This window comes from Triturus cristatus, chromosome 4_1 (genome assembly GCF_964204655.1).
Source record: "Triturus cristatus chromosome 4_1, aTriCri1.1, whole genome shotgun sequence".
NCBI lineage: Eukaryota > Metazoa > Chordata > Amphibia > Caudata > Salamandridae > Triturus > Triturus cristatus.
The window spans coordinates 620,785,476-620,797,606 of record NC_140585.1 but is presented as its reverse complement, the minus strand read 5'-3'; the positions used below and the strand labels follow the sequence as shown (position 1 = coordinate 620,797,606).

The window sequence follows — 12,131 nt, the reverse complement described above, 5'->3', positions numbered from 1 at the left end:
TCCACTTCCTGATCGTTCTGGGAGGATTCTTGACCTTAATTGGTCTAGAAGGCGGATCCAGCCTAATATCAAATAAAACTGCCGCGTGGTCGGACCAGGAGACCGGCCGAACTGCGGTAACTTCTAAATTAGGGAGGCTGGAAAAAATCCCATCAAGCGTGTGTCCTGCTCTGTGGGTTGGGCCGTTGACCCTTTGGTTTAACTTGACCCCGTGCATCAACTCTTTGAGATCCCGAGTGTCTGGGTCAGAGTCGTTCTCTAGATGAAAGTTAAAATCACCCAGCAGTGTAAACGTCTTTGCGCAAAGCGCTTCCTCTAGTAAGCAGCTGAGTTCTGGGATAAAGGACATTGAAGAAGTGTGTCGTATGGCGGGTCATTTGGTCATCGGAGGACCATGGACTATTTCCCCCCTCCTCCCCCAAGAGGGAAGGGGACCCTTAGGTCCATAGGCAGTAGTGGGAGTGGTGGTCTAGTAGGGAGTGGTACGGGAGGCAGAGGAGGAGGAGGAAGAGGAGGAGACGGATGAGGAGTAAGATGAGGAGGCAATTAAAGGTGGTTTAAAGATTCTTTTATCAAGGCTCCCAGATTTTTGAGGCACCAGTTACGATTGCATATTTAAGGATTCTTCTAAAGTCAGTTTCTGTCTTTGAGGCCAAAGCGACAGATGAAGTAGAATGGCGAGGCTTTGAGGAGAACTTAGGCCCGAAGGTTGGATGTGCATTGAGTACGATTCCTCTGTTTGATGCCAACCAAGACCTTGTGGCTGTGGCTGTGGCGGACGGGTGGCCTCGTGACAGGCCTGCAAGCTCGAGGAACTAGCCTCCGTGAAGTGAGGGTGATGTCGAGGGGCAATCAGTGAGAAGTTAATCCTCAAAGTTAGTACTCACTGCGACAGACTTAATCACCAGATGCTGCGCAGACGGTAGCTCGCACATCTCTGCGACGGAGCAGGAACTCTCCTTTGATGACAGCTCCTCTACCTTGGCGCCACAAGCCTCTGGCTGCTACTGGCCCTCGGTGTCCCAGTACCCAAAGAGATCAGGAGTGTTGTCCTCTAGGCGGTGCATTATTGATGCAGAGGCGACATGATGGGCTTCGAGGTTTTGGATTGTTTTCTATTTCGAAAAGGCAAAGTATGACAAACAGGAGGCTTCTTGGTGGCGGGGGGACAAGCAGAGGTTACAGACTTGGTGAAGGTCTGCAATCCAATATTTAGCACAACACTTCGGGCAGAAATGGAACGGAATTCTTTCTGTCATGGAACATTCTTGTGAATGGAAGAGATTTCTGGAGACAGAACTTTGTATTTAGCTTTCCTTGTAAGTGGAACATGAATCGCACTATTAAAACAATTTACAAATCTAGGTCATTGTACCTTTAGAAAAAGTAAATCTCAGTCTACTCACAAGTATACACATACCAACACACATTTAGTTTCTGCAAAATATTAAAGCACCAGGCTTTATTAATTTCTCAATACAGAAAATCAAATTTAGGACAGTCTATTTGCATTTTCACCATTAGCAAATCAAAGGCATTTTCTTGTACAAATTGTGCATCTTATCTAAAGCATAGTAAATGTTCGTAAACTTCAGAATATGTACACTGCTAATAGTTTTCTCTGGACCAAAGTTACACAGTAAATGACTATTCTAAGTTGTGGAAAATGTATCTGAAATAAAGTAAATTTAAAACATTTTCTTTACAGGAAGAAAACACCATAAAAGTATTTGTTTGTTGCGCTATCATTGCAATTGGTTGATCTTCAAAAACGTTCAATATTCTACTAGAAGAAAATTGCTTTATCAGGTATTTGAACACTTGATAGCCCCAAAAGAACAAAGTGTGTATCCATGTAAACAAAGCTTAGTCCTATCGCTTATATTTCAGTTATGTAAATGCAATAAACATGCTTGTTTATGTAATATACACGCTAACATGTGGAAGAAAACTCATCTGTAACTCTTAAACCAGCAACATTGAATGAAATAACATCTTTGCCCCATGGAATGCAGATATGTTAAATCAATAAAAAGTCAGTAACACTATTGTAATAATATATATGTATAGAATGATTCAAAGTTCATTAAACTATTTGCCCTTGCAGTGCCTTACAAGGACTATACACTTAACAATAGTTTTCACTCTATATTTGGTCTCCATTCTAAACCACAAGTGTTTCCGTATGTTGGTTGCATTGGTCCGTTTGTTCTACAATGGGGTTTTTCAGATGCAATTAGTACTTCAAAATATCTCAGTATACCTTAAGAGGCTAATCTACGTCCAAATTGAAAAAGAGCTACATGCAGGAACAAGTATGTGTGCCACAGTGTCACTGCCTTCCTCCGATGCCTAGAAGGCAGATAAGTGCCTTACTGATAGACTACTCAACCCGACCAAGGGAGTCTTTTCTTAGGTAAATAGAGACTACAAAGAAATTCACAAAAGAGATCAAAATGTGCGCTCAGCATGTATTTGGGGCAATTCTCTCAATTCCGGTTTGTGGCAATTATGTTTCAAGATGATCAGTTGGATGATTATGTTTATTGAGATCCAAAACCAAAAGAATCGATTTTTGAATAAGGCAAATACAAAGGAACTGAGAGAAAACAATCCGTAGTGGTTGACGCCATTTCTTTTATAGTACAAAGGAAGCACTCCGAATATCAATGTCCATTCTGGTGCCTGGTAATAAATATACAAAGGAAATTATTCCTACACAATCTTCTGACGACTCTGACGTATTATTTTTTTGCCTCAACCCAAGATCAATCAGTAGTGTTTCAGCTGTAAATTTCCCCACAGGGGCTTTCAATCTTCTATCTTGTCAGCTGTCCAACAACTTTCAAAAGCGTTTTATTTTCCTGTTTAAGTTGTTCATTTTCATCTTCAATGTCATCCAGGTCCTTCAAAAGAAAACAAAACAATATTTAAATGCACATTTACTTTGGAAAGAATTTTTATTAAAGTAATCTGGAACAATTTTAGTGAGAAGACGTGTTTGGCGATGACAAACATGTTACACTTCACGGCACCACCCACAAGTATGAAATTATCAGGCTATTTTAGCAATATCTGCTTTAAAAAACAGAGTTGTATGGAATGCCCCCTCTTGTGTAAGGTGTTGCGAGTGGTTAGAGTATTTGAAAAGTGTACAGGGATACTTTATCCAGTACTCCAGCCACCCAAGGATCAGTGGCAAACCAAGGATCTCCTTATGCATCGGTGCAACACACATTAGTGGCGTAAGGTGAGATCGAGGCTTACAATTATAGAGATGCTACAGAGTGCAAGGATCAACTATTAAGAAAGATTACAACTTGAATGTAAAACACATTAAGGACCTTTACCAGGATCATAAAAACGAGCATAATTATTAGCTGAATGCCACAAAAACAAGAGAAAAGGGACAAAAAAACTAAGTTAACCATTACCATTAGGTCAAAGTAGCCACCTTTCTGATAAACATCCATGGCAATGTTGCAACGAAAACAGAAGACAATTCAAAAATGTATGTGTGTGTGTCTTTCTAGCAGGACTGATGAAAAATGCAGGATTGCTTGCAGCACTGACAGATGGACAACAGATGGGGTTTTCTTACTGCAAAGCTGCCTGCAGGCTTTAACATCTTAATGGAGTGTGTAGGAAAGGTGGATCTACTTCTATGGTTCCCCCCACTTTTTGCTGGTGCTAAGCTGTATTTTGACTTGTCTGACTGGGATCCTGCTAATCAGGACCCCAGTCTATCTGCTTTCTCCCTAAATTGTTGTGTTGAGTACTTCGGTACACTCCAGATTAGATACTGGGGTACCCTTATCAGTCCCTAGTATATGGTACTAAGGTACCCAGGCCACCGGTACCCCAGAGGTCTCCCATGGGCTGAAGCATGCATTATGCCACCCACAGGAGACCATGCAAAATAGATCTACAGGCCTGCCATTGCAGCCTGTGTAAGTTGGGGCAAGCACCACTTAAGATATAGGTTTACTATATCCAAGGGTCACTGCACTTAAAACCTATAAGTCACCCCTATAGCAGGCCTTTGCAATCCTGAAGGCAGGGTGCTTGGTTCTAAGTGAGAGGGTGCCCATGCATGAGCAGGACACCCCTGGAGCCCACGGAGTCCATTCTCCGGGGTTGTCAGTGAAGCAGCCATATACTATATAGAGGGGCACCACGTAATTACGCGATGACCATAGCGAAAACGGCTGCAACGAATCCTATCACAGTATGGGAGGTATGATGCCAAGCACTGGAAGAGCCCTCTGTTAGGCTCTCAGTGTTCCCGGTACCAGTGTTCTAGACCCGGACACCACAAAATAGTTGCTGCCGACAAGAGACATTACTGCCCTCCTGCTGCTGAGCCAAGCTCGAGCAGAGGAAGGTGGAACAATAGGCATCCTGTCACAGGGAGGTGTGACCAACTCCAAAACAGGATTTAGTGTATTGGGTCAGGGTGGGTGCATTTGCCAGCACCAGAAAGTCTGCACGAGGGGCACACATGGTGTCCCTGTGCATAGCCCAGTTCAAACCAATTCTGCGAGCCGTTGGCTCCCGTTCTGGCGCGAAACTGGTTAAAGGACACAGGAGTAACCTTGCCCCCGTCCAGACCCTCCCCTGGGAGGGTCCCCAGAATTTTCCGAACCCTTTCCCTAGGGTACTTAAGGGCTTACCTGGGTGTAGGTCCCTAGATTCGTCGTGAGATAAGATTCAGATCAGACACCACTGCATGTCTACCGTCTGGGCACTCTAGACTTCGTTTGGGCCTGACTTCATCTCCCTTACAGTCTGCTGCATCATCTGTGCATCATACAAGAACCTTCCAAGGCCTGTGAAGCATCAAAGACAACAGAAGAAATCTCCCTTGAAGTGGAGGAGTCACTCCCCTGCTTTTGCAAGCACTGCAACTAAGTCGACTGGTTTGCAGATCCTGCTCTCCTCCGGATCCGTGGGCTCTGTAACACAAGTGGTGATTTTCCACAGCTCCCGAGGCCTGCTCTACCCTCTCACCAAGTTTGAGGCCAGTATCCCTCGTGGGGGTTGCAATAACTGAACCCCCGTGCACCGCGTCTAACTTGCAGTTGCAAAGGCTTGTTGGCTTCTTTGCAAGTATCCCCAAACTCGAGCACCTCTAGTACCCATAATCCACAGCCACATCGCCTCATGTGCATGCTGCCAGATAGCTTGGACACTGTGAGCTTTCTCCTGACGCTCGTCAGTGTATCTTGCCTAATTATTTTTAAAAGTTTTACCTGTTGTGGAGGAATTGTTGGGACATCTGTGTGGTTTGGGCTAATCTCGCTTCCGCGTCCCTCAGCCAGGCTGAGCCCGGATTGGTTTGTTGCCTCCAACGAGCAGCTCAACCGGGAGGAGACAGTTGTGCCCCAGGTTCTTAATGCCTGCCAGGGCACAGACGCTCATTATTGCCAGATAGCTTGGACACCGTGAGCTTTCTGCTGATGCTCATCAGTGTTTTTGTCTTACCTAATTATTTTAAAAGTTTTACCTGTTGTGGGGGAATTGTTGGGAAATCTGTGTGGTTTGGGCCAATCTCACTTCCGCGTCCCTCGGCCAGGCTGAGCCTCGAGTGGTTTGTCGCCTCCAATCAGCAGCTCAACCGGCAGGAGCCAGTTGTGCCCCCGATCCTGAATGCCTGCCAAGGCGCGGACGCTCATTTTTGCCAGATAGCTTGGACACTGAGGTTTCTCCTGACGCTCGTCAGTGATTTTATCTTGCCTAATTAATTTTTTTTAAGTTTTACCTGTTGTGGGGGAATTGTTGGGAAATCTGTGTGGTTTGGGACAATCTCGCTTCCGCATCCCTCGGCCAGGCTGAGCGCTGATTGATTTGTTGACTCCAATCAGCAGCTCAACAGGGAGGAGCCAGTTGTGCCCCCCGGTCTTTAATAACTGTCGGGGCACGAACGCACGCAGCGGGTGCACCGAAGGCACGCCTAAGGCAAGCCCGTCTGTTCCCGGACAACGCCAGACATGCTACCGGTCGGACAGCCGCTAAGCGGGTGTACCCTCGGGACGAGTTGGTCTCTATTGGCAGGGGGGGTAAGTCCATGCGTCAAACTGTTCAGCTTAAACTGCCATTCGTTAGTAAGCCATTTCGCTGAAATTTACGACCTACTTGACGATAAGTCACCTGACATCCTTTTTTTGATTGAAACTTGGCTCATGGCCAATACGGAGGCAGAGCATGGATTAGCTCTGACCCAAGGCCATAATATCGTGACTCTTAACAGAGGGGCGTGGGGTGGTGGCATCACCATTATTTTCTTAAAGCAAGTTATACCTGTACCCTATCGAAAGAGGCTCTGCCAGGAAGTGATTGTCGTGACTGCCAACTTTACATTTTCGGGACTTTTGATCTATCGCCCGCCTGGCCTCTCTAAAGAATTCAGCGACTAACTGACCACTGTAGCAGGCGTACTGGCTATGAGATCAGCCAACTTCAGTATTATTGGCGATCTGAACTTGCATCTAGATAATACTCAAGACTGCGAGATAGGCAACTTTCTCGCAGATCTGGCTGCCCTGCAGCTTACCCAGCGGGTCCACGTTGTACACACTCTGCGGGTCACCTACTGGATCCGTTTTTTTCTAATCTATCTACTCTCATGGTGGACACGCAAATCCCGATGAGTTGGTTCGATCATTATCTGATTCCCATGACTCCAACTCAGGGAGTCACTCGGAAATCAGTCTTAAAACGCCTGTGGCATAAACTGAACCTCGAACATTTCCACGCGCTTCTTTTGATGCATGCACCTAATCTGTCTGACGATCCAGAAGTGGTCGCAAGTGCCCTCTCTAACTGGATCTTTCACTCCCTCAATACCCTTATTCCCGCCAGGTGGGCACAGATCCGGAGTAGACATTCTAGCCCATGATATAACAGCTATCTGGCTACAGCCCGGAAAGTCTGCAAAAGTATGGAACTGGCATAGAGGCGGGAATATGATCAAGTTCTGAAAGGGAAATATCAGGCAGCTATCAAAGATTACCACAAGGCCGTTCAGAGGGAAAGAGCTGCTTACTATGCAAAGGTGATCAGAGATAGTGGCAACCCAGCCAAATGAATTTTCGCCATACTTAAGGATCTTAAATCATTGGGGCAACCTAAAGCATGATCCCTCTCTTCAAACCAGCAATGTGAATTTCTGGCTACCTTCTTTGTTAAGAAGGTTGAGAATATCTACAGAACTTTTCCTCATTCTGAGGTTAGGGAAGGCCCTGCTTACGGCTTCCTGCTGTCCAGACTCTTTCGGCCTTTCCGTCACTCTCAGAGGAGGATATGCTCACAATTTGCAGGAAAATTAAATCAGGTTTCCCTGCAGACCCCCTTAAACCTGACCAATTTCTTAAATCCCTGCTTTTGCTCCTCTCTCTGCTCTGCAAGTGGATTAACATGTCCATGTCCACGGCAGTTGTCCCTGGGGCTTGGAAACTGGCCAATGTGGTTCCTCTACTAAAAAAAGCCACATTAGATTACTCTAAACCAGAGAATTACTGCCCCATCTCTCTTCTACCATTTGCATCCAAAATTGCTGAAGCTTATATTAATTCTATTCCCACAGGATTCATTGAAAGCAATAACCTGCTTGACCCTTCACAGAATGGGTTCTGCCCTTGTCACAGCACGGAGACGGCTCTCCTGGCTGTGACTGAACAGCTAAGGGGCGCACTGGATGCAGGGCAAACATCAGCTCTGATATTGCTGGAGCTGAGCACTGCATTCAATACAGTGTCCCACAAGATCCTTCTGCAGCACCTGAAGGAGGCTGGTATTGAGGGCCTGCCCTTGGGCTGGTTTGTTTCCTTCCTTTCCAAGAACAGTTTTCAAGTATCAGTACCCCCTTTCAGCTCCAACGTACATGCCATCCATCAAGGGGTCCCATAGGGATTGGTTCTCAGCCCTACCCTATTTAACATTTACATCAAACCTTTGACTGCAGTGGCGAGGAGCAGAAGACCAACTATGGTCTCATATGCGGACGACACACAGTTAGTGGTGGCACTATCAAATGACTTCTCGCAGGACGCGCTCAAATTCAGGGAGGAATTAACAGCCCTAGCAGACTGGATGACTGCCAACTGCCTCCAATTGAACACTAGCAAATCAGAGATCCTGCTGGTAGGGAGAGCAGTGGTGGCCATCTACTTTGGGCCACCCACCTGTCTCTAAGCAGGCAGTAAAAAATCTGGGAGTCTGGGTGCATTCCGCTCTTACCTTTCAGGCACAAACCAAAGTGGTAGCTGGGACTTGCTTTGGTCTTTTACGTGGGCTCAAGCCACTGTTCAGTTTTTTTCGATCCCACCGTCCGGCAAGTCATCGTCCAGGCCAGTATTCTTTCTAGGTTGGATTATGCCAGTTCACTCTACTTGGGGACGAACAATGCAGAGATTCTCCGCCTACAAAGGGTGTAAAATGCAGCTGCCCGGACGTTACTTGGTCTGCCAAGAGCATGTCCTACAACCAACGCCATCCATAGACTGAACTGGCTGCCAGTGACTAAACGCATGAAGTTTAAAACCCTCTGCATCGCACACAGAATTTTGAATCTGCAACCTCCAGATAGCCTGGCGAATCTGCTCTCACCCTATGTACCCACTCGCCGCCTACGCTCAGTGGGCCAACACTTGGCTGTTGTCCCAAGGGTGAGAAAGATCAGAGCAGGAGGACGCTCCTGCCGCGTTCTCGCTGCTAAACTCTGGAATCCTCGCCCTGTGAGCATTAGGAGCATCAGTAATCATGCCCAATTTCGCACAGTCATTAAAACATATCTTTTCCCCGCTTGAGGGGCCTCTGGCGCTCGCTCCACGGTTTTCTTAGCAGTCTGCGGTATCAGCCATGGGATGCCCCTTTGCCGGGGCAGCTGTGCGCTATATAAATCTGCTAACATAACATAACATTGTGGCCTGCATCTTTTGGGTGAGCTGCCTGAGGTCCTCCTGGACTCCAGTGCTTCCGACTTGTGGGTCCACCTGAGGGTCACACTTGTTACTTTTGGGCTCCCCTTATTGCGCGGGGCCTGCTCTGACTCCTCTGCTTTTGGTGAGTCCCCTGGACCTTGCTGATTCCGAAGTTGCTCCTTCTTTGATTTTGCGCGGCTTGCCTTTGCCAAGGCTTGTTGGAGCTCCCGCGGGACACCGAGTCCTCACAGCTGCAGAGTTAAGGCCATTGTCATCTCCCCTGAAGCACCCTACAATGGAGGGCATTCGTCTTCTAAGTCTCCTGGTCACTGAGTGGTATAGACTCTGTACCCCTCTGCTTTCAGGTACTCCTCTTCAAGAATCCACCTTTGGATTCCCACAGACATTTACTCCTCTTCCAGCAGCAGCACTTTCTTGAAGTCCGCCACTGGGTTCAACAGCGGTTTCCGACACCACTTCACCTGTATGCACTCAGCTTCCCTGGTGTAGGTAATGTGGGTACTAGGGTATCCACGGATGGGGTGGCTCTCCAACCTTCTGTCTTCCAAGCGGTTCCTCCAGGGTCCACTGGGAAGGGTCCTTAATCTTTAAAAATCCAACTGTGACTTGCACATAGAGTTGTACACCGCACACGATCTCCGTGGGGTCCCTATCCATTCACCTCAGGTGGTTCCTTGGTGTCCCAGTAGTGCTACGTCCTCTCGACACTGTCTTGACTAGAGTCATCGTCCTTATACCACTTTCTTAGTATATGGTTTAATCCCCCTCTGGGGCGACTGTGTATTTCGTGCTACTTACTGTGTTTCTTTGCTAAAGTATAGTGTTCATTGCGTTTACCTCCGTGTTAGCGGTATTGGAACGTACTAGAGAGTATTGTATAATAAATACATAATTTTATAAATACTTGGTGTGGTTCTTTTTCACTTAATCTATAATATAAGATTGCATTCTGGTACAACAAGCTGCTTTACACTCCTTCTGGACTTAGCTTGAAGGATGCTCACAACAGCTACCACTTAGAGAGCTTTCTAAGGTTGTCTAAGATCTCTTAAATCGCCATAAGGGTTGTCTGGACTGGCGCAAGGTGCCAACTTACATTAGTGGACATCATATACCAGGCCAGCTTCTCACAGAGTGGCTTCGTCGGGGTGGCAGATCCAGGATTTATCCAAACCGGACAGCATGGTATCAGAACAGCTATTTTGGAGGCCCCACTGTAAAGGTTTGATTAGGCAACACTTACATCACTTAAGGTTGGTGTATTCATTTACCAGCTTATCTTCACAATTATTTTTTGTGGGGAGTCAAAAGAGATTACTGGTGCATGTGAGAATCACTAATCTGCTCTGTTTTACCAACTACTACAATGTGTTGCCATTTGTTATTGGTGGTCTGCTGATTCCCTAGTTTCATTGCAAAACCATCAGTTCACCCACATTACTCGCTCCATAAGATATCCAGAATTTCTTTTCTCTGTAGTGAGGCATACAGAGTGTCAAAGGATTTGATTAGGGGTTGCTAAGATCACAAATCACACTTTGTGTGATGTCTACATCAAAGGCAGAGTGATCTATCAGAGGAAGGGGGAACTCAATGAATTTCAAGGTGGCAGTCTCTTGTTGGTTTCCCCTTAGACCAAGGGGTCCACATTTTGGTCAGTCACTTTTATAATCATTTCTGAGAAGCACTTTAGTCCTGGAGTGGCCAGGTTTCCAACAGTTTGTCCTTTCCAGCCATAGTCTTACGGAATGTGGGTTTAAGAGTAAAAGGATTACATTAACATTCTCAACTTCTTCATACAATGTACATTTGTAAATGGATGTCCGTGATATGCATTTAGATGCAGGGATTTTATATTAAAATGGCATAACTTTATAAACTGTCAAACTGCAAATGTCATCAGTCGGAACTGAAAATATGCTATCATTCCTTTATACAAGATTAAATCGCAGGAAAAATAAGCAAGTACATTAGTCACTATATTTTGAAATGGCCAACACGATTGAGAGCAGAGGTAAATGGAAGGAAATGTAATAACTTTTCTCCCGTCAATTACTTTAAAAACTATGAGTGCTTAGCAATGGCCGGTATCCATCTGCACAAGGGTAGTTTCATGCGCACATCTGAAATAAAATAAAAAACCTGGCGCACGTGTTAGCAAGCCTGGCCTATTCCAGCACATTTTAGTGATCAGTGTGACTGAAAAAGGAGTAAAGGGAATACATGAAAGTGGAGGCAAAAAACAAGGCCTTTGGTGGAGGTCCAAAAATTAAAGCACAAGCAAACAGTCTGGAGTTCACACAATGCAGATAGGTTTCCAAATTAAGGGGTTGATTTGAAACCATTATCAGAAAAGTATTTAACGGTATGAGACCAAGAAGGTGCCAAGGTGCCTCCTAACTAAGCAACAATAAAAATTAACCCACAGAAAGGGTAGTAAATATACCCATACCCCAATACATATGAGACAGAGCTGGAAGCCTAACCATCATAGACAGCTGGATCCCAACCTTCACTGTACTGCAGAAATCTTCTTGTGTCTAAAGTATATCCTTTTATTAATGAGAGGTAGTACTAGCAAAATAATGACATTCATATGGCCGCCTACCCTAGAGACAATCTATACCCTCAAACAGAACATTAGAAATTAGAGCATAATCCTCAGCTCAGGCCTATCATTTATTCCACAAAGAAACACAATGATCAAATGAACCAGTTTCCAGCTATCCTTGCTCTTCAAAGACCTGGCACTCCATGAAACGGACAACTGAGCAGAACTAACAAACCCCACAGTAAAGGCAAGACTAGACTACTGCAAAGTGTTCTACACAAGCCTACCAGGACGCTCAACAGCAGCATGGGCAAAATCAGGCAACAAGGCAGGCCCTGAACTGAAAAAAATGCCAACGTATTAAGCCATCCTTCAGACTATTCCATCAGAAGCCAATGGATTGTAGTATGCACAAAATGTTTTGAAGCAAAGGAACAAGCTTCATAAATAAAATAGCTCACCCATACACCTCCATGGACCAGTTATGCTACATGCAGGAAGCTGTGATCAAACCATTTTTAGACAACCTGCCCACTGAGGCTCAAATAGGTGTGAGACAAAACCCATTAAGCGACAGGCCTCTGGCTCTGCATTGGCCTGGCTCTATTTTCAAGTGAACAACATCTACCTACTTTATA

The 12,131-nt window shown here is 45.6% G+C and overlaps 1 protein-coding gene across 3 annotated transcripts in view; it reads right to left on the bottom strand.

The window, feature by feature from the left end:
• Positions 1-1,429: 1,429 nt before the first annotated feature.
• PAWR (pro-apoptotic WT1 regulator) overlaps positions 1,430-12,131 on the bottom strand; it is a 358,133-nt gene continuing 347,431 nt past the window's right edge. For all 3 annotated transcript variants that reach the window (XM_085652993.1, XM_085652995.1, XM_085652994.1), the window contains exon 7: positions 1,430-2,906. In XM_085652993.1, the coding sequence (XP_085509119.1) occupies positions 2,820-2,906 (87 nt within the window). In that variant the 3' untranslated portion in view covers positions 1,430-2,819. The remainder of the gene's footprint in view (positions 2,907-12,131) is intronic.